We start from the raw sequence: 27,792 nt of genomic DNA, 5'->3' as shown, positions 1-27,792 counted from the left end.
CGTCGGAGTGTGCTATGTACACATCGCAGTAGTCAGGCTCTGACACTGCCGAGACAATGTCAGACTGTAGTTGGTACTTTACACGGCTTATCAATTTGACATGTCGTATTGTTATCTGAAACAAGTTCATGCCTTTAGGCAAATTTGAGCAAAAGGTGTTAGCAGATCTGAAATATCATCGTAGCGTAACATTTGTAACGAGTGTGTCCATCCCATCAGCTAAACATATCACGCGGACTGACTTGATGAATGCTCACAATGTAACATGTTACACTTCGCTTAAATGACACAGTTGGCACCTAACATTTTGTTACATATAACAATAAAGTGCATCAAACATTTCTCACCACTTCATGTCTGTCAACTAGCTCCATCATCAGGGAGCGCGTTCTCAAGCTCTTGTCTCTGAATGTGCTAAAGTTCACCAGTCTCTGGGCACATTGCACACAAAGCGTTGGTTTGAGCTTTCCTTGACCACACAACTGCAACAAACACAACTAATTCATATACAGCTCAATTTTAGAGCAGCAGTGCACTGGTCTACTGCTCGAGCAGTTGACACTGCTCTTAGACTGCACACTGACTTATGAATGATATGAAATACAACTTACAGGATGTCCCACTAAATGTTCATATGCTTCTTCCAGCTTGTATTTACTCATCAGAAACAGCTTGCTGCGAGTGTCCAGGCATATCATGCAGACCTGTGCAAAATGTTGTCAGTAATAAGTATGATCATTTCCACCTTCCAACTTCCATAATGAACCTAAAGCTTGAAATGTGAACTGTATGTTCAAAAATTAGCCTTTGAAAGGAACTATTAAGTATATACTGATATGTGTATGTATCGAAGCTTAAAATGTAAGCTATGAGCATTATGAAGGAGTTACCAGCACTGGTGAGGGGACAGCACCAGTACGAATCCGCCTTGAGCCACTTTCTGTTTCATAAATGTCATCGTTTAGAAAATGCTGCGAGCAGACCACAGCACGCTCTGGCAGGAGAGTGTCTTGTTTGCCGAGGGCTCTGAGCCAAGCAGCTCGGAGATGCACTTCGCTGGGGAACCTGGAAATTACACTCTGGACTATAGCTCGGAGCTTCCGTAACGTGTGACTCATAATTAAACAAAATGCAAATAGCTCTGCCTGGAGGGGAGCTCTACAGTTGGATACAGACTCGCTCGGTTTGTGAACGCGCACTTGTGAGCCGTGCTCCGATCAGCCTGGGTTGGCGGGAAGCAGGGCAATAAGGTGGCTCAGGTCAGTTATCTCCCTGCAGACAAAGTAGGGCTGCAAGCGTCTAGGTCAGGGTAGGCGAACCTTTATGCATCAAGGTGCCATTTTTTTTAAATGGGGTCTTTGACGTGTCATCAAATAATTTTGACTTTCTGATTATTATTTGGAAAATAATAATAATAAATACTATTTATGTAAATTTGTATGTAGGTTTATTTATTTTTATGTAAGTATATTATATTCTCTTTGGCTTTTATATATATCTATTTTGTAACCGGGCGTGAGAATTAGTTATATAGATAAATACTATCAAAACTCTTTATTAATTAATAAAGTAAACAAAAAAGGTACATTTTAGAATGTTTTATTACACGCATAAACTAAATTACTGTAAAATTTGTGTGACTTCTGTTGCTGCAGGTTAGATGACAAATAATTTTATTTATGTTAGGGTTGTAAGATGTTACTTTTAGCAAAATAGCATGCTGAACTGGATTCATCTGTCAAACGGTTTCTAACCGAGTTTTTAATGTTATTCATCTCTGAAAATAATGACTCTAATGACTCGCAGGCATCGGTAGATGAAAACATTGTTAAAATTGCATGAGCCATGGAGACAGCTTCTTCAAACAGTTAAATGTGTCTGGTAAGGCATTCCATGTTTTCAGAATTTTGTTATTAGCATTTTTACTTAAATAACACATTTTTTACACATGTTTTATGATCGGCGACGTGTTCAAAATAATGTGTCGCGTGCTATCAATGGCACCAGGCACGCGTGCCATTGGTTCGCCTACCCTGGTCTAGGTTACTAAATCTAAAAGATTGGCGTCAAGACGACACTGCGACGCATGGGTAAGGTATGCAAAAAAGCATCATTAAGAATATTTAGGTATGAAACTTAAATGTTTGTGAAAAACTCTGGGTATGCTATGTTAGTATTGTCTTAGTTTGGCGTTTATCATACATTGAAATTGAAAAAAGCGAGGTCCATTCTTTTAGTAACCGGGTTTGTACATACAAAGTTAAAACACTCACTCGTGAAACGTAATCTCCTCGGATTCGGAGACGACCTCCGCAGTGGTTTTGCAGAAGGGCACACAGCAACGCATTTCTAAGATTTTGAAAATTTTTCTTTACTTAGCTTTAAATTTTTAGATAACAAATCAAGCAAAGAGTATCATCACTACGTGCAAAGAGAATATAATCACTAAGTTCTACTCATCCTACTCTATGGTTCTACTACGTGGATTTCAGTTTACGTGAATCAAGGTCACCACTGGTCACCACCATAGATGAAACTCTGAAATCAATAGCAACCACAGCAACGAAAATTTAGAAAACAGCTGCTGTCAAACGTTAAATGACAACGGGTAACACTAGAAATGTGTTGAACATTGTGATCTTTGAATCTACGAAAATAACCCAATCTAAGGCAATCTATGGCAACCGGTTTTAAGCTAAGAACCATCGCGTGCCAGACCTTCGTTATTTTAAAAAAGCTGATCTCTGCGTATTGTCCATAACACAGGGAGGAACGATCAGCGACTATATGAAGTTTGGATCATGGTGGCTTTGGGAGATAACAGGTAATAGAGGTGTAAAAGTTCTTTCGCCAAGTATTTTTTTTTTGTTTTCTTCAAAATAATAGGTACATATTATTAGAAATCACGTCATGCATTGCAACCAGCTGCCAATAATCCTTAAACTTTTGACCTCAGCTTTTAGAAAATGACGAAGGTTTGGTACGAGCTGGCTCTCTCTCTCTCTCTATTTACTTATAAGTACATATATGCTTGAAAAAACCGGCCAAGTGCAAGTCAGACTTGCGCATGGAGGGTTCCGTACGCGAGTATTTTTTTCGACATTTTGCACGATAAATCAAAAACTACCTACCTATTATAACTTTTATGCATAAAAATCATCGATGATAAAAATAAATAAAAATCTGTTTACGAATGTATAGGTACCCTTCCATTTGGTATCCCACTCGGTATAGCTATCTCACTTTGAAAATTAAAACATAAATTCACGGTTTTCGGCTTTTTTCCGTTACTTGTGCTATAAGACCTACCTACCTACTTGCCAAATTTCCTGATTCTAGGTCAACGGGAAGTACCCTATAGGTTTTCTTAACAGATGTATTATAGAAGCAGGCGTTATTTTGCGGAAGTCCATGATATACAAGGAACCAGTTGTAGACCTTACAACGTCTAATTGCAAAGACGTAAGGTCTACATCTCCTGAGGATGCTCCGGTATGGGGGCGAAACGCGCGTCGAGTGGAGTTGGAATTTGTGTGGTACTGCCTACCATACAGATTTCATTGGTTTGGCGGATTATAGCAAATTAAGCTTTTGGTTCTTTGTATTTCTTAACAGACACGACAGACGGACAGACAGACAGACATACAATAAAATGATCCCAGGTTCCGTTTTTTCTTTTGAGATACGGAACCCTAAAAAGTAAAGTATCATATTCATATTTATTTGCAAGGGGATTTTTTATACCTTCTACATTGATTTGCAAGGGGACACACGAATAACATTTTTTTTTTTTGCCCCGATTATATTGAATAATTATTATAATCCTTATACTATTTGTAGTTTAGTTGCTATTATATAACAGCCGAATCATCCTGCTGGTCAGTATGCACCTTTAGAATGCGTCTTTAGCAAATAAAAGGCGAGTTTTATCAATAAAAGGCGGAATAAAGTAAAAACGGGGTGGCTCTCTTCTTTAGTCAAGGGAAAAACTTATCATAATTTATTAATCAGCAGGTACATAATATAACAAATCATACAGTTTACAGAATTAATTTGTGAGTAACTCATTATCCATAGGTACTAATATTATAAATGCGAAAGTGTGTCTGTCTGTCTGTCTGCTACTTTTTTCGGCTCAACAGTTTAACCGATTCTGATGAAAGGTACAGGGTCAGCTTATATTCCTGGGACGGACATAGGCTACTTTTTATCCCGGAAAATCAAAGAGTTCCCACGGGATTCCTAAAGAGTAAAGACCCATCCGCTTAACCAATTTGTATGTAATTTGGTACCGAGGTAGCTTGCGTCCCTGTTTTTGACATAGGCAACTTTTTATCCCGGAAAATCAAACAGTTCCTACGGGATCTTTAAAAACCTAAATCCACGCGGACGAAGTCGCGGACATCCTCTAGTTTTAACTAATTTCTTAAACTGAACACTTTCAAGTAAAGATTTTTATGTAATCCTGTGAAGATGATACTGCCATTGTTGGAATTAGAATGCCATAAGCCTACTTTGTCGTATTAGTTTATAAATTGCAAAAAACCAATTTAATTTTGAATTTCGCGGGCAGACCCGTCTCATGCACCTTAGATTGTCATGCTATTACTGCATTTTTAACAAACTAGCTGATGCTTGCAACTTCGTTCGCGTGGATGTAGGTTTTCTAAAATTCCCGTGTGCACTCTTTGATTTTCCGGGATAAAAGTAGCCTATGTGCTAATCCAGGGTATAATCTATCTCCATTCTAAATTTCAGCCCAATCCGTCCAGTAGTTTTTGCGTGAAGGAGTAACAAACATACACACACACACACACATACAAACTTTCTCCTTTATAATATTAGTGTGATGTGATAGTGTGATAAGAAATAAACGACAGGTTTTATCAATAAAAAAACAGATTACAGTAAAAACTTATCGTAATTTATTGGTTAATACATATAATGTAACAATTCATTCATTAATAATACTTTTGACATAATTAAAAACTTAAAATATACAATTTGAAGCAAGTAGAGTATACCACTTTAAGTTACACCACTGTACTTGCACAGTCTTCTAGTGCGCCCTCTGTAAGGAAGCGAGACTTTTCGACGGCAATCGTGTCTTATCCATACTAATATTATAAACTAGCTGACGCCCGCGGCTTCGTCCGCGTGGATTTAGATTTTTCAAAATCCCGTGGGAACTCTTTGATTTTCCGGGATGAATAGTAGCCTATGTGCTAATCCAGGATATTATCTATCTCCATTCCGAATTTCAGCCAAATCCGTCCAGTATTTGCGTGAAGGAGTAACAAACATACACACACACACACACACACATACACATAAATTTTCGCCTTTATATTAGTGTGATGCGAAAGTGTGTGTCGGTCTGCTAGCTTTTCACGGCCCAACAGTTTAACCGATTAATTTTATTAATTACAATCTGGGTATCTTTAAAACAATAGTGATAAGACCATCTAAATCATCTAGATCTAGAATCTATAGATCATCTAAAGGACATTGTGGCTAATAGTAATTATAGTAAGTAGGTAACTTTATATAGACAAGTGTAAATTAAAGATTTATAACACCCCCCACAAGTGAAGGTTACAGTAACTAGAAAAGAGCTGATAACTTTCAAACGGCTGAACCGATTTTCTTGGATTATAGCTAAGAACACTCTCGATTAAGCCACCTTTCGAACAAAAAAAAACTAAATTAAAATCGGTTCATTAGTTTAGGAGCTACGATGCCACAGACAGATACATAGATACACACGTCAAACTTATAACACCCCTCTTTTTGGATAGAGATAGAGATAGGAGGAGTCTTCGCCTATGAGTCTCAGTTGAAGTTCTATTCAGCCTTCTCCATGAACTCGACATGTCGCTTGGCCGGGAACACTTTGTGGACTCGCTTCCTGTGCGTGTAAAGCGAGGCTTTCTGCTTGAAGGTCTGCTGACAGATGTCGCAGCTCAGCGGTCTCTCTCCCGAGTGGATCACCTCGTGCTGAGTCAGCGCTTTCTTATCCTGAAAATAAGTTGAAAACTAAAATCCGACTACGATCGTCTTAGTCAACGCTGAAATATTATAGTAAAATCGCAGTCGGTTTAAAAAAACGTATTCTAGTACAAAACTACAAACTTAAGGTCGGACTTTGTCTGTGTAGGTGTTAGCTGGCGGGCGTGCTCTGCCTTTTTGGAGTGTTTTTTTTTTTGTTAAAACTGACTGGAAAGCGCTCTAAGGACGTGCCGTGCGTGTGTCGGCGAGCGCCAGCACAGACGGGGTCCATACTTGTATAGTTTATCTAACTTGTTACAAATAACTACAAACTTTACATTGGCTAATATTTGTAAAGCCAGACGAGAGAGAGAAAAAAAAAACTTATGGTCCTGGCAGGGCACGGGTCTGCCCACGAAATTCAAAATTTGGTTTTTCGCAATTTGTAAACTAATACGACAACGTAGGCTTATGGAATTCTAATTGCGCCAATGGCGGTATCATCCTCACATCACACTTAATATTATAAAGGCGAAAGTTTGTACGTGTGTGTGTGTGTGTATGTTTGTTACTCCTTCACGCAAAAACTACTTGACGGATTTGGCTGAAATTTGGAAAGGAGATAGATAATATCCTGGATGAGCACATAGGCTCCTTTTTATCCCGGAAAATCAAAGAGTTCCCACGGGATTTCGAAAAACCTAAATCCACGCGGGCGAAGTCGCGGGCATCGGCTAGTGTTTATATAAAAATCTTTACTTGAAAGGGCCCAGTTTAAGAAATTTATTTATTTTTATACATAATACATAGTTTTAATTTATCGTGCAAATTGTCAGAAAAATACCCGAGTACGGAACCCTCGGTGTGCGAGTCTTACTCGCACTTGGCCGCTTTTTTTTGTTTGAACGGGTATACTTCCCAGGTGGTCCCATATAAAGGTGAAGATAGGGACAGTATCGCTTTGCTGCATACAGGACATATTTTTTAAAGAATATTAGCCATGCTTACATGACTAATACTCCCCTTTCCCTCCAATTAAGCGTAAAGCTTGTGCCAGGAGTGGGTACGACAATAGTGCAACGGGTGGGGTTTGAACCGCCGACCTTTCGGAATTCAGCCCGCTCCTCAACCGTTGAGCTATCGAGGCTCTGATGTGTGGTTTTGCGCAGGTGCTGATAGTTGTACTCACGGTAAAGGCCTTGCTACACTGTTGGCACACGTGGTTCCTCGGCTTGGATTTCTTCTCTCCGTGCACCCGCATCATATGTTTCTCCACATTAGCTCGGGAGGCTATGGGTTTGCTGCACACGGGGCACTTGTGCGTGGTTTTGCCCAGGTGCTGATAGTTGAAGTGGTCCTGCATTGCTTGCTTTGTGGGGTAGCCTTTATTGCACATTGGGCATGGGAACCTAAAATTAACAAGATAAAGTTGAAAACTAAAACCCGACTACGATCGTCTTAATAAACGCTGAAATCGTAATCCTAATTCTAATATGTTAGCTTTTTCAAAAAAACTATTTAAAATTTAAAATAATAAAACAGATATTTGACTCATTCGACGTCACACGATCGCTTCCGAGCAGCCATCTTGAATCGATTTGTATAAATACGGCTGCTTGACGGTTTTTAAGCCAGTCTCGCTCCGACTCGAGACTCAACGACTATTAAATACTTTTGTGTTTAGGTCGCCAATTTGATTGAGTGGTTGCAATAGCAATTGCGCCCCGGTCAAATTAATATTGCAGTTAGGTTATTTAAAGATTAAAACTCTTGATAAGCCTCTACGCGTTGTGGCTTATGTCCTCGCGCAAGCTTAATATGAAGGAACATTTAATAACTTATAAAAATAGTTAAATTATAACGCCCCTTTTGGTCTAAGCTTACAAATATAACCTAATCCTAATCCATACTAATATTATAAATGTGAAAGTGTGTCTGTCTGTCTGTCTGCTACGTTTTCACGGCCCAACCGCTGAACCGATTTTAATGAAATTTGGTACAGAACTGAGATACATCCCGGGGAAGGACATAGGCTACTTTTTATCCCGGAAAATCAAAGAGTTCCTACGGGATTTAACAAAAACCAAAATCCACGCGGGCGAAGCCGCGGGCATCCTCTAGTAATATTATAAATGTGAAAGTATGGATGTTTGGATGTTTGTTATTCAATCACGCAAAAACTATTGCCCGGCTAGCATGGGCAGTAGATAAAAATTATTGGGCTGGACGGATTTGGCTGAAATTTGGAATGGAGATAGATTATACCCTGGATTAACACATAAGACTACTTTTTATCCCGGAAAATCAAAGCGTTCCTGCGTGATTTTGAAAAACGTAAATCCACGCGGACGAAGTCGCGGCATCAGCTAATATTATAGTAAAATTGTTTTTGTCGTTTGGTATATTTTAATGTTGTAGTTCATGACGGCATTCCGAACCAGTGGTAGATTATTTTGACGATTCAAAAGCACTTGTAAAAGTTTAATTGAATAAAAATAATTTGAATTTGAATCCAAGAAAATCGGTTCAGCCGTTTGAAAGTTATCAGCTCTTTTCTAATTACTGTAACCTTCACTTGTCGGGGGTGTTATAAATTTTTAATTTACACTTGTGAGTAAAATGCATTTTTATCAAACAATCACTCGGACGGTAAAACAAAATTTCAATATGCCAGATTGGTTTTGAATACTCTTGTGACATATGATCTGCATCGAGTGAATCGGCTTGTGGCAGCTGATCTGTACTGACTGGGCCATCTTGTGGCAGAAGATCTGTACTGATTGGACCATCTTGTGGCAGCTGATCTGTACTGACTGGGCCATCTTGTGGCAGAAGATCTGTACTGATTGGACCATCTTGTGGCAGATGATCTGTACTGATTGGACCATCTTGTGGCAGATGATCTGTACTGATTGGACCATCTTGTGGCAGAAGATCTGTACTGATTGGACCATCTTGTGGCAGATGATCTGTACTGATTGGACCATCTTGTGGCAGATGATCTGTACTGATTGGACCATCTTGTGGCAGATGATCTGTACTGATTGGACCATCTTGTGGCAGATGATCTGTACTGATTGGACCATCTTGTGGCAGATGATCTGTACTGATTGGGCCATCTTGTGGCAGATGATCTGTACTGATTGGACCATCTTGTGGCAGATGATCTGTACTGATTGGACCATCTTGTGGCAGATGATCTGTACTGATTGGACTATCTTGTGGCAGATGATAATACTCACTTGAAGATCTGGTCAGAGGCGTACGGTCGCGAGTACTTGAGATGCGCTTGGTAGGTTGCGAGGTGTGAGAATGTCTTGTTGCACTCTTTACACTCATAGCGGGTAGAGTTCTGGTGACGCTGTATGTGGTACTTTATCTGTATTGAGCGGACCATCTTGTGGCAGATGATAATACTCACTTGAAGATCTGGTCAGAGGCGTACGGTCGCGAGTACTTGAGATGCGCTTGGTAGGTTGCGAGGTGTGAGAATGTCTTGTTGCACTCTTTACACTCATAGCGGGTAGAGTTCTGGTGACGCTGTATGTGGTACTTTATCTGTATTGAGCGGACCATCTTGTGGCAGATGATAATACTCACTTGAAGATCTGGTCAGAGGCGTGCGGTCGCGAGTACTTGAGATGCGCTTGGTAGGTCGCGAGGTGAGAGAATGTCTTGTTGCACTCTTTACACTCATAGCGGGTAGAGTTCTGGTGACGCTGTATGTGGTACTTTATCTGTATTGAACGGACCATCTTGTGGCAGATGGGGCATTCTTCCCGAGGTAGGGGGCCTTCGTGTAACCTGTAAACAAATATGAGGGTATTTTGATAAGAAATGAAATTAATGAAATTAAATATCTTCTCTTCTTCATTCTTAGCTCCTATCAATCCATTGTTGGACATAGGCTTCTTCACGTGCACGCCATTCTTCTCGGTGGACCGAGCCGATGGACTAGTTTGCTGCTGGAATGGAGGCCACGTACTCCACGAAGGAGGAACGTTGGAAGGCAGCCATCCCGTTGGTCAGATGACATAACCAAGTGTTACATAAGGTACTGTATTAGTCTGTGTATATTGTCTATAGTAATTAATATCCTAATGTCAACGTCTTGTCATCTGTCACTTGTCACTTGTCGCTGTCTTGTTGTAATGTCTGTGTCGTGTGAATTGGGAATAAAGTCGAATCCAAGAGCATCCATCTTTTATTAAATCTATACCAATGAAATACCAAGCTGGCGGGAAAAACTAGAAGGCTTGTTTAAAACCGAGAAATCCACACTGATAATATAAATTGCGAAAGTGTGTCTGTCTGTCTGTCTGCTACCTTTTCACGGCCCAACAGTTTAACCGATTATGACGAAAGATACAGCGTTAGCTTATATCTCGCGGACATAGGGTCCTTTTAATCCCGGAAAATCAAACAGTTCCCAAGGGATCTTTAAGAACCTAAATCCACGCGGACGAAGTCGCGGGCATCCTTTAGTTAAATATACTTTATAGTTATTCTTTTTTGTTAGTCAACGGGAAGTATACCATAGGTTTTCTTGACAAACACGACAGACGGACAGACAACAAAGTGATCCTATAAGGGTTCCGTCTTTTGAGGTACGGAACCCTAAAAATAGACTAGTGAGAATAATTACCTAAGATGTGTAGCCAGAGTTGTTCGATTGACGAATCTCTTCTTGCAATGGTCGCACTGCAACCCCTCCCTGTGCACTCTTGCCACGTGATTCTTACGCGCCCGGGACGTTCTGGAAAGAGAAACCTATTTAAAACGAAAGTTTCAATCAATATTGTCACACTAATATTATAAAGGCGAAAGTTTGTATGTGTGTGTGTGTGTGTGTGTGTGTGTGTATGTTTGTTACTCCTTCACGCAAAAACTACTGGACGGATTTGGCTGAAATGCGGAATGGGGATAGATAATATCCTGGATTAGCACGTAGGCTAGTTTTTATCCCGGAAAACCAAAGAGTTCCCACGGGATTTCGAAAAACCTAAATCCACGCGGACGAAGTCACGGGCGTCAGCTAGTTAAGTATAGGTACATACTATGATGACGTATGGAGCAGAAACGTGGACACTGATCAACTATCAGTGGCCTCGTCCACGAACTAAAGGTCGCTATGTTGGCAGGTCATGTCTGTCGTAGAACCGAAGGCCGATGGGGCAGACTTGTTCTGGAGTGGAGACCACGTACGGGTATGCGCAGTGTGGGACGATCTCCAGCCCGCTGGACCAATGACCTGAAGAAGGTGGCGGGGAGCGGGTGGATGAGGAAGGCGGAGGACCGTGTTTGGTGGCGCGCTCTTGGAAAGGCCTATGTCCAGCAGTGGACGCATACAGGCTGATGGATGGATGGATGGATAAGTACCTGCCCATGCTTCTAGGTCAACGGGAAGTTCCCTATAGATTTCTTAACAGACAGACAGACAACAAAGTGATCCTATAAGGGTTCCTTCCGTTTTTCCTTTTGAGGTACGGAACCCTAAAAACTAGTTAAAACGAAAGCTCCATCAATATTGTTATGTATACATACTAATATTATAAATGTGAAAGTATGTCGGCGTGTCAGCTACCTTTTCACAGCCCAACAGTTTAACCGGTTCTGACCTGTGTTCTGCAGAATTAGTTTTGCACGATAAATCAATAAAAAAAAAACTGTTATGCATAAAAATAAATAAAAATCTGTTTTAGAATGTACAGGTAAAGCCTTTTCATATGATACCCCACTTGGTATAGTTACCTTTCTTTGAAAATTTAAACACATTTTTAATTTTTTTTAATGATGTAACCATAAATTCACGGTTTTCGGATTTTTTCCGTTACTTGTGCTATCTACCTGCCAAACTTCATGATTCTAGGTTAACGGGAAATACCCTACAGGTTTCTTGACAGACACGAAATACAGACAGACAATAAAGTGATCCTAGGGTTCCGTTTTTCCTTTTGAGGTACGGAACCCTAAAAAGGATCAAAACCGAAAGTTTTCTAGCTCACTCTGACCGATATGCATACTTTTTTTTTCTCTCTCGTCTGGCTTTACAAAGATTAGCCAATGTCAAGTTATTTGTAACAAGTTAGTTAAACTATACAAGTATGGACCCCGTCTGTGCCGGCGCTCGCCGACACACGCACGGCACCCCCTTAGAGCGCTTTCCAGTCAGTTTTAACAAAAAAACTCCAAAAAGGCAGAGCACGCCCACCAGCTAACACCGACACAGACGAAGTCCATATGCAAACTTACTTGAAAAACATTTCACACTCTAAGCATTTATATCCTACTATAGTGGTTTTTGACAGCAACTTGCGAAGATCACCCGGTTTCGGTGGCGTTTCCGGTTCCTCTTTTATTTTGTTTTTTTTCTTACGCTTCTGTAAAAAAATAACTTTATTACACCAACTGTTTTACACCTTTCAAAGTCAAAATCAAAGTCAAAATCATTTATTCAAAGTAGTCCACCTTTTGATGGTCGAAATTGTTAAATTTGTGCGATATTGTAACGCCACACCGCCTCAGCCAATCGCAACGCGCCAACGCCAACCAGACTATCCGAGTCAAGTCGAGCCAAACGCCGGCCAATCATAGCCTAGCGGCCATTGAACGCCAACGCCAGCGCCATTGACAGCCGAACGCCACTCAGCAACAACTGCCGAATGCCTTCGGTGGGGATAACGCCATATAAAGCCATGCGAGCTCATTTTTAGGATTATTATTGTATCGTACGCATTATAAGCTGAAATACTGCCGGTTTGTGTAAATAAGTGTAATAAGTGTGTAATAAATGTGTAATAAGTAAATAAGTGTATTAGTAACAAATATATGAGAGTAATTATTAGTGTATTGAGTGAAGTGATAAAATAAATTAGTGCGATTATACTGATTTGCTCTTTTTATTTAAACCCACTGTTTCATCTCAGAAGTGGGATTAATAAAGAAAGTTATGATGCATAATCGCGCCAATAGACGATTCGGCAAATACATGCCGGCTACTTTGTTCCTCCGCAAGAGGGAAACGAATCACCGTGTAAAAATCAAGCGACAATGAAGATCGTCCACTTCTGGGGCCCGGAAGGTCCTTAGAAGAGTTTTGAACCAGAGGTACATTCATCTGCAGCGTGCATGGTTTCTACGCCCGATGGCAACCTACCCTCAACTTCTACGCGTAATAACTGAGGTATGATCCATCCATTATTCCATTTCAAATTTTAATCCCGTTTTTAATGATATTGATGCATAGTGTAATGAGGTTGATCGTGTTTGTAACCTCTACTGATGAGATGACCGTGAAAGGTTAATATTGCTAACACCCTGTTTGAGGTTATGAAATTAGTATTAGGGCACGCGGGTTATGATAGGTGGTCATTATACGCTCGCGGATAGAGTGAATGGTTTGAGTGATAGCTGAAGCTAAAAATATAACTATAATTTGTGGCATATCTGACCGTCAAATAAAGGTTTAGGTTTAAAGACGTATTCTCATAAAAAAGGTCATTTACATGAGAAAATAAAGTTTACAATATTCGCCATTTAATGAAGTACTCATTCAGCGCATTTGCTGAAGTGATTCGCATTACTCATAATGTGAGCAGCTAATTATTCAGTTTTAAATAGATTGAATGAGTGTACATTTTTTTTATGTGTGCAGGTATTTTGTTGTACAGTTTAGCTCCTTCATAGGTAAGGGTTTTTCTGCCATAAATTGTTCTAGTTTAGGGTAAGGCAAGGTAGCTAGCTCGACGAGTTTTAGTTTTAATTTTTGTGAATGTAATATTCGTGTGTATTGTTTTATTTACAGTTTTCCTAACAAAAATACACGTGCTGTATATATATAACTGATGAAACCAAGGCGGTAAATACTAATGCTAAAATTTCAACCAATTTATTTAGTCAACTTTTTATCGAATTAGGTAAAAACCCGCTCAACCATCCACTTTTCACGTTGCATCTCGCCGAGATACCCGCAATTTGAATTCGCAGTTTAATTCTAGAGTGCTACCGGTACGAAAAAGTTAACAAGTAATTCAATAAGTTAAATAGTAAAAAATAAAAACTCCCGACTGCTGTTTGCGCTGCATATTTTTTCGGCTCTTACATTAAATCGTATGAAATCCACCACATTGATTGTTTAAAGAATTTTATGTATCCATTGACACACACGCCATCAAGACGAATGACGTATCATTTATCAAAATCGGTTAAAGTTGTTGAGAGGTTATGAGCTGACACAAATACATACTGATTAAACGCCTAATCCCTACTTTTGCAGCAATTAATTTAAAAAAAAAATCTAGTATATCGGATGGTAACAATAGTTCTCAGACTACCCGCAAATTTCAACCAGAAGTTTTTAAGAAACAAGCTTTGACGCTATTAGTGTTTTTATTTGCACAAGGCTCAGTCATAGTATAAGGTTCTATAAACCTTTAAGGTTATTTTTTTCGCGTCGTCAGTGATATTCCCGCTGCAGTCATACAGACAACACGGGGTACGTGTGGGGTACCTATAAATTATTTTTAAGGGTACAATAATACCATTTACGTCAGAATCGGTTGATGAACACTTTCAGTGTGCTCAAACTCAGTTTTGCATATAGCATGGCGATCGCAATTTGAATGTAAAATCGAATTATTTTATGATGTTCACTTTTGAGTTTCTTGTGAAATTGATTTTCATGTGGTTATATGATTGTTATGTAATATGAATATAGATCTTCATAATTGGGGCAGACGTACTTTATGAATCGACTGGGAGCTACTTGTAGTCAAACAATAATATTGTGCTTATCTTTCTTTTCTCGGAATTTTTGGTGAGTTCGTGAAGTGCAAACGTCATCGCCTACGATGGTCACCACTGATGCTTTGCTGTGCGCTGTGTGCCTGATGCCGAGCGCGTCACTGCGAGGCACCTCATCGTGGCGCGCTAACGATGCAGGGTTGCAGCCAATGGGTATCTATAAGCCGCCGCATTGTCGCCTATTTGGGGTCACATAAGCGCTGTTAAGCGTTTATGCTGTATGGTATGACTGTTCTTTTATTTTTACTAAAAGTTAGTGTTTATGAAGTCTGTACGTGTTGTAACTTGTAGTTTAAATCACATTCTTTGAATGATTGAGAGCATAGTAAGTAGATCTTACTCACGGCTTTGGGACTGTCTCGTATAATATACAAGCCAGTGGCACAGCGTATAAAAGAGTAAATACAAATAGGTAGTGTAATGTAGGCAGAATCGGGCACTTGGAGGAAACGTAATAATAATTATTACCAGTTAGACATCCTTATGATTTTGATAATGCTTTTGTCATTTTAGAAAAAAAGTAGTGCTTGTAGGCAGCATGTACGTTACGTACTTTTGCCAACAAGCTTTCAATCGAGTCAATTTTATCATTCTACCTTTAGATTGTCGGTCCAATCATAATGTAAGTAGAAAGTTCAAGTGGCACTTTTAATTATAGCCATGATTTAGCTTTGTGCCGTTCATTGTTAGTCAGGTGGACCGGACGTACCGTAAGAATTTTCACTAAGCCGACTAGACTGACATTTTACATAATATCTTGAGTTCAGTTGGTGTTAGTATGCCTGCCTGGTTATGTAGCTTACATAGTAGGGAATAGGAATGGAATAGAAAACTGTTATTTAACTGATGATCCTGTATTACCTAAATTCAATCGTGAACTGTTTTCGGAATTACATAGATGCCGAAGTGAAGACAGTAGCCAAGTCTTACGTTCTGCAGCCAAGTCTTACTTTCTGCCGCCAAGTCTTACTTTCTGCAGCCAAGTCTTACTTTCTGCCGCCAAGTCTTACTTTCTGCCGCCAAGTCTTAGGTACTTTCTGCCGCCAAGTCTTACTTTCTGCCGCCAAGTCTTACTTTCTGCAGCCAAGTCTTACTTCATGCAGCCAGGTATTAATTTCTGTAGTGAGGTCTTACTTTCTACAGCCAGGTCTTACTTTCGGTAGCCAAGTTTTACTTTCGGTAGCGAAGTTTTACTTTCGGTAGCCAAGTTTTACTTTCGGTAGCCAAGTTTTACTTTCGGTAGCCAAGTTTTACTTTCGGTAGCCAAGTTTTACTTTCGGTAGCCAAGTTTTACTTTCGGTAGCCAAGTTTTACTTTCGGTAGCCAAGTTTTACTTTCGGTAGCCAAGTTTTACTTTCGGTAGCCAAGTTTTACTTTCGGTAGCCAAGTTTTACTTTCGGTAGCCAAGTTTTACTTTCGGTAGCCAAGTTTTACTTTCGGTAGCCAAGTTTTACTTTCGATAGCCAAGTTTTACTTTCGGTAGCCAATTTTTACTTTCGAAAGCCAAGTTTTACTTTCGATAGGAGTACTTTCATCTCGTTGCTCGTTGAGAGATCTCCCTGCAAGGATTTAAGTGAGATTCCTTTTCAAGTCAGAGTAATAGCATTCACAGCTTCACGAGAAGCTATTCACTTCCTTTCTACAAGCCAGTCTGTTGACGGTTTTTCTTTCAAAAATGTCTCTAAAGTAAAACGTGGAAAAATAGTACAACTGAAAAACGATAATAATTTATAAATTAAATAATGTTCTTTTGTTTCGTCTTGGTTTTAAAGTAGATAAGATTGCAGTTTAGATCACAGACCAATAGCATTGGATTAGAATTTTGTAGAATTCATACTGACCACATTTTGTAAAACCATTTTGTAAGACAGCGAAAGGATATCGCTCATCAGTAGTATAGGTACAATTTGATTATTACAGATGCTTTTGCAAAATTTGTTACTAGCCGAAAACGATCAGTTTCGTAGAATATTATACATAATTTGGCTTATTTGAACATCCTAGCAAACTTATAAAGTGACTATAAGAATGCTTTTACTAGTAGACATTTTAGAGTTTTCGAGTGTCGACTGATTAATAGTTAGGTATGTTTTGACCTCCATGATACTACCACGAGCCAAGTGCCTAGTCAAGCCAAGCCAAGCACTAACCAGACCATGTTAAACGCGTTGTGCCACAGGCCCTAGCGAGACTGCGAATAAAATGATTGGACAAACTGCTTACTTGATATTATTCGGACTACTGACAATACTCTCAAAGAATGTGCTATCCATAATTTGGTATTTACCTAGGTCACGATGCCATGTTGCTATTAATTTAAATTAGTAAACTCGGGGAGGTTATGCGTAACAAGGCAAATGCTCGGTAAAGGATAGCAAGCGATAGGATAAAGCTAACTAGATAATGTAACTGACAAAATTAATATTTCATTTAATTATAACAAAGGAATTTAGTTATTTAGTGGCAAGTTCCCACAAGCATTGCGACAAAAGTAAACACTGATAGCATTTACTCAGGTTCATTTTCGTAACCAAGCTGGTAGGCATTAAGAGAACCCGCAGTGTTAAGGGATTTCGAGGCTACAAAGCTTGTACATGCCTGAGCAGACTCTTTAAAGCCATATCACAGCGCCTACGGTTCTTATATCCAACAGTGCTAACTGTTCCGATAAATAACTTGAAACCGAAGACCTTATTGAGCTATTGCCTACCAGAAAGCTAACCAAGCATTTTCCCATTGCGGGAGCAATTCATTGTTTCAGGACGGCCGAATGTAACGCCACACCGCCTCAGCCAATCGCAACGCGCCAACGCCAACCAGACTATCCGAGTCAAGTCGAGCCAAACGCCGGCCAATCATAGCCTAGCGGCCATTGAACGCCAACGCCAGCGCCATTGACAGCCGAACGCCACTCAGCAACAACTGCCGAATGCCTTCGGTGGGGATAACGCCATATAAAGCCATGCGAGCTCATTTTTAGGATTATTATTGTATCGTACGCATTATAAGCTGAAATACTGCCGGTTTGTGTAAATAAGTGTAATAAGTGTGTAATAAATGTGTAATAAGTAAATAAGTGTATTAGTAACAAATATATGAGAGTAATTATTAGTGTATTGAGTGAAGTGATAAAATAAATTAGTGCGATTATACTGATTTGCTCTTTTTATTTAAACCCACTGTTTCAATATAGTGGTGATAATAAATTGCGTAACTTAAAAATAAAGCTACGAGGGTTCCAAACGCGCCCGTCTGAGAAGAGCCCGCAACGAACTCAGCCGGGTATTCTTTTTTTTTATTATCACCACTTTACAGAATCACTTATGCTTATTAGAACTATCAAAGCTGATTGGCAACTCATTCCCAAGCTTTCGTATCATTTGAATAATCCTTTACATTATAATGACTTTGAAATAAAACTTTGAACTTATTGAGAGACATTTCCAATATGTCTTCTGGAAGCTTATTATAAAGACGTAAAATATTTTTTAAATAAGTAATAACCACAAAGTAAATCCAATTCACCGTCTTTTATCTCTGTTAAAGTAACCAAGTGGTTAATACTGGTTAACTAAGATATTAACAAAACGTTACATAGTTAACACGATTAAACAGTAAACCGTAACCGTTATATTATTGTTGTACCCACTCCTGGCACAAGCTTTACGCTTAATTGGAGGGGAAAGGCGAGTATTAGTCATTATTAACATGTCTAATATTCTTTATTAAAAAAAAAAACTCATTAACCAAACTGCTAGCGACATTCACTATCTAGTTAACCAAGATTAACCAGGTTAACCAAGATTAACCAGGTTAACCCAAAGTTTAACCGGATTAACCGACTTACCTTTTGCCGCTCCGGACGATCGTCGATCTGTATGAGCGAGTTGGGTTTGGGTTTGCTCAAATGCTCGCGCACGTGTTGAGCAATCAGTTGAACGCTGTATTCAATATGGTTACACATTTTACAGACACGCCTGATATAGTGACTGTCTGTGTGTCCCGTCAACTTATCGTCCGCAATATAGACGTAGCATATTCTACAGGGTGAGTGTCCGGGTTTCTAGAATATAGACAAGTGTAAATTAAAAATTTATAACACCCCCGACAAGTGAAGGTTACAGTAACTAGAAAAGAGCTGATAACTTTCAAACGGCTGAACCGGTTTTCTTGGATTATAGCTAAGAACCAATGACTTTCTAAGCAAGGACATCGCACTGGCGCGCATAACAAGGGACCAAGTAAGTGTGCTTATACTCGGTGTAAGCACACTTTCTTCATTAGTCGCATGTTGACTGCAAAGCTGTCAAGACGCCTAAATGCGCGATCAAAAAGTGCCGAAATAATACGTTAACGACGCAGAAAAGAGATGGTGTGACTTACCACCGGTAAGTTAATTTTATTTACGTAAGATAACATGCGAAAAAGTGTAAAATACTTAGTAAAACCATTGAAAACACTAGGAATATCTAAAATTATTTACAATGTTCCCATTCCTTTCTCTCACGCACATCGGAAAGAGACAGATGGAAGGGCGCGTCACGAATGTCGGAAAAACAAAACTGTGGAGTAGCTTTTTTTTTGTTCAATGTAAAATCTATTGGCCATTATTGTATCACATTTATTTTATTACTAGCTGTGCCCGCGACTTCGTTCGCGTGGAATAGCTCTCAGCGCGCTTTATATAGCCACGAACGCTCAGGCGCGAGGCGTGTATCTGTACGTTAAAAATGTTCGCCGCGATTCTTTAAATTGACATAACTTTTTTATTTATGAACCGATTGACATGAAATAAACACTAAATGTTAAGTGAAGCTTACTACAATATATTAGTGACAACCGTATCTAAATCGAATAAGCCGTTTCTGATATTAACGTGCACAAACACACAGACAAACAGACAAACAGACAAAAAAAATTAATTACAATTTCGGGTTCGGCATCGATAAAAAAAAAGTAGTACTTTTTTATATATTTCCATTGTACAGACAGCACTTTTCTACAATTTTATTATATGTATAGATAGATCTTTTGACGACCTCCGGTGCGCAGTGGTAGCGCGGTGGATTTGTATGACGAGGGTCCCGGGTTCGATTCCCGGCTGGGCCGATTGAGATTTTCTTAATTGGTTTAGGTCGGCTGGTGGGAGGCCTTTGGCCATCTTGATTCAAGGCCCATCTTGAATCCGCCATCTTGGTTTTATTTTTCAGCTCCCTGTCAATTGGATGAAGTTCTGAGTGACATTTGTTCGAGCACCCCCCACCTATCTTCAATACCCTGGCCGTGCTCCTCACCGAAATCCTCAATCATCAGCTCTATCCATATTTTTCCTCCGAATCATTTTTTGTCCTCTATACGAAACCATCGGTAAAAAAAAAACACAAAATTTTACAGAAGAGTTGATCAAATGAGTCAGTCAGTCAGTCAGTGAATCAGCACGAGCAGAATAGTATATAGTATAGATATAGTATAATAGTTTCATATTTACAAAAACGAAAAATCTCTCAAAGAAATAACAAAAATTAATAGTGCTACACTACTCCATTCCATTTTTTATTCAAGTTTGCTTCTAAAATCACCTTATTCAGCTTCGAGTGCAATAATCGATTTACATTGCGGCTTAATCACTGAGGTTAGTTTTACAAGACTTGAATGTTAGCGGGAATGTATAAATGGAGCAGTTGAAGCTACATAGGGTGAATTTAGAAACGTGTGCCATGTTTGGGCTCTTGTGTTGTATGCCACGATGTGTCCATGCTTAGAAAGTCATTGCTAAGAACACTCTCGATCAAGCCACCTTTCAAACAAAAAAAACTAAATTAAAATCAGTTCATTAGTTTAGGAGCTACGATGCCACAGACAGATACACAGATACACACGTTTAAAATAATCATTGAGAATACTAGTTATTTTGTTAAAATACTAATAAATGAACACATTTTAATATTTTTAGGATTCCGTACCACAAAAGAAAAAACGGAGCCCTTGTAGGATCACTTTGTTGTCTGTCATGTGTTGTTGAGCAAAGTCAAAATGCGCACTATAGATGCTAAGGTTAAAATCTATAGACCGCACTTTGACTTTGCTTAGACTTAAGTTTCAGTTAAAGTAAGACAGATCTATGCCAGCGGTATAGCGCTGTCTCGTTTTAACAGTGTCTTAAGTTTGAGCAAAGTCAAAGTCCGCTTTATAGATTTCAGTCTTAGACTGCATCATCATTGCTGAGACTGCAGTCAAGGGTTAACTCGTATTTGAATTAAAAACAATGCCTAAGATGGGCGCGGGTTACCCTGGACTGGATGGGTTATAGCTCGTTCACACAGGCTGCGTACGCGTAGACGTAGCGCGTACCATTGCGTTGTAATGTATGAAACTGTATGAAACATGGCACACCGCTTACGTAAAGCGTGGACGTATGCGTAACCAGGTGTGTTAGGGGTTTACGCGCGTTACTACGCACGTGTCACGTGTACGTGCTTGGTGTGAATCGGCCTTTACGACATTTCTCACCTCTCTATGCAACGTGAGGAAGTGGTCTTCCACCTGCTGTTGTGTGTAGAACCCAACGATACACAACTCACACTTGTACACCAGCGATACATAGTGGATCTTCTTCTTTTGTTCTTCCCTACAGACAAACAGTGTTTATATTATACAGGTAACCAGAACGAAAGCAAAAACTAAATCAGGTGATACTACTGATGATTAAAAAAAAGATACCATAAAAAAATTTTCAAACGAAAAATAAAACCGACTTCAAAAACCACAAACACTAAAAAGTAAAAAATAACTTTTGTTTAGCTACACGTGTAATGTACCTACCTACGTCAAAATAAAAGAGGAGAAAATTCTGAGTAAAATATACTAATATACCAAGCGACAGAAAAACAATTTTACTATACTATTCAGCGTTTATTAAGACGATTGTAGTCGGGTTTTAGTTTTCAACTTAATCTTGTTAAGATTTATACCACTATCACACTAATCACACTAATAATATTATAAAGGCGAAAGTTTGTGTGTGTGTGTGTATGTTTGTTACTCTTTCACGCAAAAACTACTGGACGGATTTGGCTGGGAATGGAGGTAGATATTTATCCTGGATTAGCACATAGGCTACTTTTTATCCCGGAAAATCGAAGAGTTCCCACGGGATTTCGAAAAACCAAAATCCTCGCGGACGAAGTCGCGGGCTTCAGCTAGTCTTTAAATCTTTCTTACCTAGCAGCCAACATGTCAGCTTCAGTCATATACTCTGTGATGTAACCGCATTTCAGGTCGGGTTTAGTCTCAGGCTTGGGCGTTTGAGTTATTATGACCGTTTCGCCGATCGCTGTTGAGCTGGAAAAGAAAATGTTAAATTACAACTCACAACTAAAAATGATAATTAGTCGAACGCCAGACAGACAGACAGACAGACAGACAGACAGGCAGACATACGGACTATCCAACACTAGCTTCTTCTTTCAGCAAAGGTTGCCTGGTTGAGATTGCTCTGAACAATAATAAGGCCGCCTTTGCGCACAATTGTTTTTTTCTGTTTCTTCCTTTTGTGTTGTGTTCCTTTTCATGTTTTTGTGTGCAATAAAGATTTCAGCTGTCTATCTATGATCAACCCATTGCCAGCCCACTACTGAGTAATAGTCTCTTCTCAGAGTGAGAAGGGTTTAGGCCATAGTCTGCCACGCTGGCCCAATGCGGATTGGCAGACTTCACACACCTTTGAGTACATGGAGAACTCTCAGGCATGCAGGTTTCCTCACGATGTTTTCCTTCTCCGTTAAAGCAAGTGATATTTAATTGCTTAAAACGCACATAACTGAAAAGTTAGAGGTGCGTGCCCGGGATCGAACCCCCGACTTCCGAATAGGAGTTGGATGTTCTAACCACTAGGCTATCACACCTCAATAGCTCAACGGTTGAGGAGCGGACTGAATTCCGAAAGGTCGGCGGTTCAAACCCCACCCGTTGCACTATCGTCGTACCCACTCCTAACACAGCTTTGCGCTTAGTTGGAGGGGAAAGGGGAATTTTAGTCATGATTAGCATGACTAATAATCTTTTTTAGTAAAAAAAAATGTCTATCTATCTAAGGTGCTAAACGACTTACGGCCTTTGACTGTACTCACTCGAGAGTCAACTCAGGCATTTCCCCTTTAACAGACTGCTCAGTGTAAGTTTCATCGGCTGAGACCAATGAGCTGGCATCCACCACGATGTGGGACATAACTCCAGAGACCGGGTTCTCTAGCACTATTTCTGGCACTGAAACAAACAGACTGGTATCAATCAATTGCAACTATTCATAAGGTACCTTGGTTCTGCATTTTTAAAGTCGGATTAAGCAGCCTATGTTACTCCTTGGTTAATCCTCTACTTGTCTGTGAAAGTCCCGTCAAAACAAATTCAGCCATTTCGAAGATTAGCCCGTTCAAGCAGACAGTCACTTCAATTTTATTTATTAGTAAGTATAGATTGCAACTATTCATAAGGTACCTTGGTTCTGCATGCAAAACTCGGGTCGATGCCCCATCTAAGACGCGGCATTGACTTTGAGTGACCTATTTACGCAACGTTCATTGACCTCTAATCAGTCAGATGTTTTATTTACTGGGACCTTCAAAAAATATTTTTTTTTTAATTTTTTTTTTAATAGGATCTTATCAGTCATCATCAGTACTATCACCTGTCTTCGTTTTTGCTAGCGTCCTGTATGTACACTCACCTCCCATCACGTGGTCTTCTATCCCCAAACTGATATGATCTCGCAGTGCCTGAGCAACATCATACCCCTCATTTTTAACATTCGGGGTGGTGCTTATAGTTATATAGTGCTGTGGCCACTCCGTAGACTTGTCAGTAGCCCTACAGTCCACTACGACCCTGTCAAAGTCGGTCTTTATGACGGACTCCAGTGATGAAAGGGATTGCGACATGTACGTGTGGTCCATAGTCTGTGAAACAAAGTTAAACATCACTAAAACCCGACTACTACCCGCGAACTGACCATAGATAGCGATAGATAACATTCGGGGTGGTGCTTATAGTTATATAGTGCTGTGGCCACTCCGTAGACTTGTCAGTAGCCCTACAGTCCACTACGACCCTGTCAAAGTCGGTCTTTATGACGGACTCAAGTGATGAAAGGGATTGCGACATGTACATGTGGTCCATAGTCTGTGAAACAAAGTTAAACATCACTAAAACCCGACTACTACCCGCGAACTGACCATAGATAGCGATAGATATGGTAAAATTGTTTTTCTATTCCACTCGATACAATAGGAAAAAAAATTCATTTTTAGGGTTCCGTACCTCAAAAGGAAAAACGGAACCCTTATAGGATCACTTTGTTGTCTGTCTGTCTGTCTATCCGTCGTGTCTGTCAAGGAACCTATAGGGTATTTCTGTTGACCTAGAATCATGAAATTTGGCACAAGTACAGGAATAAATCTGAAAACCGTGAATTTGTGGTTACATCAATTAAAAAAAATTAAAATGTGTTTTAATATTTAAAGTAAGATAACTATACCTATCAAATGAAAGGGCTTTACTTGTACATTCTAAAACAGATTTTAATTTATTTTTATGTTTAATAGTTTTTGATTTATCGTGCAAAATGATGGAAAAATTACCCAAGTACCCTCAGTGCGCAAACCTGACTCGCACTTGGCCAGTTTTTTTTCGCATAAAATATAGTCTAAGTCACCTGGACTCAAATTTGGTTCAGTAATATAGGCACTATGGTGGAACTCACAGAATCTGATACAAACACACATTACATACATAGTCTGCTAAAATCTTAACCCTTCCTTTTGGCTTTGCCGCAGTTGGGTAAAAAAGGAAGTACCTCTTGAGCCTGACTCATGGCTAGCACTCTTAAATGCTCCTGCGCATTGTGCACCTGCCGTTTGAACTTGCTGAACTTTTTCATGATGGCCAGACACTCCCAGCATACCAGCTGATCCAGTTCTATTATGGAATCCCCGTACTGGAATGCAACAAAACTTATCCATATTCCATACATCATCATCATCATCATCATCAGCCTGTGGACGTCCACTGTTGGACATAGGCCTTCCCTATAGAGCGCCACCACACCCGGTCCTCAGTTTCACATTCATAACATTCGTATATTCCATACGAATGTTATGAATGTGAAAGTGTGATTCTTTTTTTACTATGTAGAGGTATAAAAAATTAAATAGGTTTTTTTTAATTCATCTACTAGTTAGCCCTTGACTGTAATCTCACCTGGTGGTAAGTGATGATGCAGTCTAAGATGGAACGGGCTAACCTGGAAGGGGTATGGCAGTTTCTATTAAACCCATACCTCCTTAGTTTCTACATGGCATGATGCTGGAATGCTAAATCGCTTAGTGGCAGAGCTTTGACGGTAAGGTCGTAACTAGCCACGGCCGAAGCCTCCCACCAGACCATACCAGAAATTTAGAAATCATAAAATTCCAAACCCCTGCCGGGAATCGAACCCAGGACCTCCCACTAATAAGACCACAGCGCTTACCACTGCGCCAGGATAGTCATCTAAACAAATAGACTTGATACTCTTGACCAAAACTCTTAATAACTTTTTTGGCTCAACCTGGGAATCGAATTCATGGTCTAGGAATATGTACACAAATAAGCTAGCTAATGTTAATCTAGGAACAGGTATGACAATTTAGGGCTAAGCCTATACTCCCTAAAAATAAATATAATTAACCTCATTTATGAGTTAAAATAACTAACTAAGACTAAGGAACTTGGGCCAAGGAGACTAAGGAAACTTTATAGTAGCTTTGCAAGTACTTAAACATTTATAAAACCTTCAGTGACCCTGAAGTACTTAAGGGCATTTATACAAGCAATTTACGTAATACTTCTAACCGGCCAAAACAAAGTAAATAAGTTCGTAAACATTCAAAACTTACCCTATCACCCGCGTAGTCATACATAAGAAGTCTGAAAACTTGATAAATGTTTGTTAAACCATTTATTGAGATCACATTTCGATCAGTGCTCAAGCATGTACAACAGAGAGTTCTAAAACTCGTCTCTACGTCTTGTTCCATTTTAGATATAAATTAGTAAAGTTTGCATTAACCCCGAAAAACTTGAAAAGTAAAAATCTATCAATCACAACAAAAAGTAATACTCCCATGTAAAATAGACAAAATTGGATGAGGAATATTTTTGCCCTTCACGACACCACAAAATGGCTGCTTTACCCGACAACTGTCAAAAAGTCAAATATTTTCTCTCATTTTGTTAGCTGGCAACATTTTTTAGTTGTCAAAATTGTACCATAGACAAGCCACAGAGTATATAGGAAAAGAGTAAGAGCACTTGTGCACTGCATCTGATTTAAATCCGATATACGTCAGTAATTTATCTAACGCTTCGATAGATTTTAAGTATCTGTCAAGTCAGATGTGCGATTTTTATGAATGCTATAGAGATAGAGATGGACTTCGTCTGTGTTGGTGTTAGCTGGCGGGCGTGTTCTGCCTTTTTGGAGTGTTTTTTTTTTTTTTGTTAAAACTGACTGGAAAGCGCTCTAAGGCGGTGCCGTGCGTGTGTCGGCGAGCGCCGGCACAGACGGGGTCCATACTTGTATAGTTTAACTAACTTGTTACAAATAACTACAAACTTGGCTAATCTTTCTAAAGCCAGACGAGAGAAGAAAAAAAAAAGAGATAACTTGCACTTGCATCCCAAAGACGGACATAGGCCACTTTTTATTTCGGGAAATGATTCGAGTTTCCGTAGAATTTTTACAAACCTAAATACGTAAGCAAGCATCATCTAGTAGGTAAGTTAATAAAAATCACAACACATTATTAATAAATCATTTATTTTTTTATTAATAAAATCACAGCGAGGATCTTACAATAAATTATGAACAAGTAGTTATCGTCCTTTCAAAAAAAAATTGGTTGTCTGTAAAGTCTTTTTACTGACGATAGTTGAACGTGACAACAAAGGCCGATTGTGCTTCTTTGTCGCTCGTTCCGCGCTCTCGCTTGCACTTCAAGCCTTACATGGAACGCCTCAGAGCGAGGTAACGCCGCATGAGTCATGTTTTTTCGTGCGTGCAGCCGGCTCTATCGAATTATAAGACGTTGTCACGTCAAAAAACATTAAGCCCTAATTCGCACGAGCGTTAAAAAAGCGTTGCGCTAAAACCCGGCGTTGCGCTGACAATACAAAGTGCGCGTTAAAAAAGCGTTGACGTGTGAACAGATACTTGGGAATGCATTTGTTCTATTTGAAACGCTTTATAAACGGACGTTAAAAAAGCCCTCGTGCGAATGAGGCTTAAGTATTTATAATCATAAATGAAGTCTTCTGAATGAAGACACAAAACTAAAAATAAACATTGATTTTTTACTATTTCAATATTTTGTGATAAACAAAATAATAAAACTGCTAAGTTTTTGGAAAAAACAGAAAAATTGCCCATTTCAGCAATCGGCATTATATTCTCATCATACTCACTTAGTTTTCAGTATAAAAAACATTAAATAACATTAAGCATACAAAAAAATTACACAAAATTCGACTAATGGTTTTCGTCGCTAACGTGGCCAAAATTTTATTTGATTTTTTGCAATTTGTAAACTAATATGATAAAGTAAGCTTATGGCACTTTAATTGCGCCAATGGCAGTATCATCCTCACAGGTTTATATAAAAATCTTTACTTGAAAGGGTCCAGTTTAAGAAATTAGCGTTATTATCGACTAATTTGTAAGTTAGAATCGACATAAGCCTACGCTATCGTATTAGTTTACAATTTCGAAAAACCAAATTAAAGAATTTCGCGGGCAGACCCGTCGCATACCCCTTATTGAATAATACTAATTAATCCTTCCTATCTATGAAATCTACCTATAAGTTACTTACTATTCATACTATTTCCATACTAATATTATAAATGCGAAAGTGTGTGTCTGTCTGCCTGTTTGCTACCTTTTCACAGCTCAACAGTTTAACTGATTCT

At 39.3% G+C, this 27,792-nt stretch overlaps 2 protein-coding genes across 2 annotated transcripts in view; both read right to left on the bottom strand.

Moving 5' to 3' along the window:
• Positions 1 to 2,403, bottom strand: part of LOC123879409 (zinc finger and SCAN domain-containing protein 2-like) — a 34,632-nt gene extending 32,229 nt beyond the window's left edge. The window contains exon 1 of the mRNA XM_045927099.1: positions 2,366 to 2,403. The gene's annotated coding sequence lies outside the window, so the exon portion shown is untranslated. The remainder of the gene's footprint in view (positions 1 to 2,365) is intronic.
• A 3,300-nt stretch (positions 2,404 to 5,703) lies between these two features.
• Positions 5,704 to 25,868, bottom strand: LOC123879745 (zinc finger and BTB domain-containing protein 41-like). The gene is made up of 12 exons (XM_045927656.1): positions 25,722 to 25,868; positions 24,641 to 24,781; positions 23,516 to 23,744; positions 22,920 to 23,055; positions 22,012 to 22,131; positions 21,301 to 21,418; positions 18,638 to 18,853; positions 12,241 to 12,368; positions 10,634 to 10,744; positions 9,589 to 9,792; positions 7,178 to 7,397; positions 5,704 to 6,018 (listed from the first exon to the last, which is right to left on the bottom strand). The coding sequence occupies exons 1-12, from the start codon at positions 25,860 to 25,862 to the stop codon at positions 5,845 to 5,847; spliced, it is 1,938 nt and encodes a 645-aa protein (XP_045783612.1). The 5' UTR covers positions 25,863 to 25,868; the 3' UTR covers positions 5,704 to 5,844.
• Positions 25,869 to 27,792: the final 1,924 nt, after the last annotated feature.

The sequence above is a fragment of the Maniola jurtina genome, chromosome 28, assembly GCF_905333055.1.
Source record: "Maniola jurtina chromosome 28, ilManJurt1.1, whole genome shotgun sequence".
Taxonomy (NCBI): Eukaryota; Metazoa; Arthropoda; class Insecta; order Lepidoptera; family Nymphalidae; genus Maniola; species Maniola jurtina.
The sequence above is the reverse complement of the archived record's forward strand: the minus strand, read 5'-3'. Positions and strand labels throughout refer to the sequence as shown.

What these genes read in the sequence shown, in the direction of transcription:
- LOC123879745 (XM_045927656.1), bottom strand. Translation starts at nt 25,862, where the DNA reads ATGGAACAAGACGTAGAGACGAGTTTTAGAACTCTCTGTTGTACATGC. An exon ending in ATCGTCCGGAGCGGCAAAAG is followed by an intron (nt 12,369 to 18,637) that starts GTAAGTCGGTTA and finishes ATTTTTTTACAG; the next exon opens with AAGCGTAAGAAAAAAAACAA. An exon ending in GAGTGTGAAATGTTTTTCAA is followed by an intron (nt 10,745 to 12,240) that starts GTAAGTTTGCAT and finishes TTCTCTTTCCAG; the next exon opens with AACGTCCCGGGCGCGTAAGA.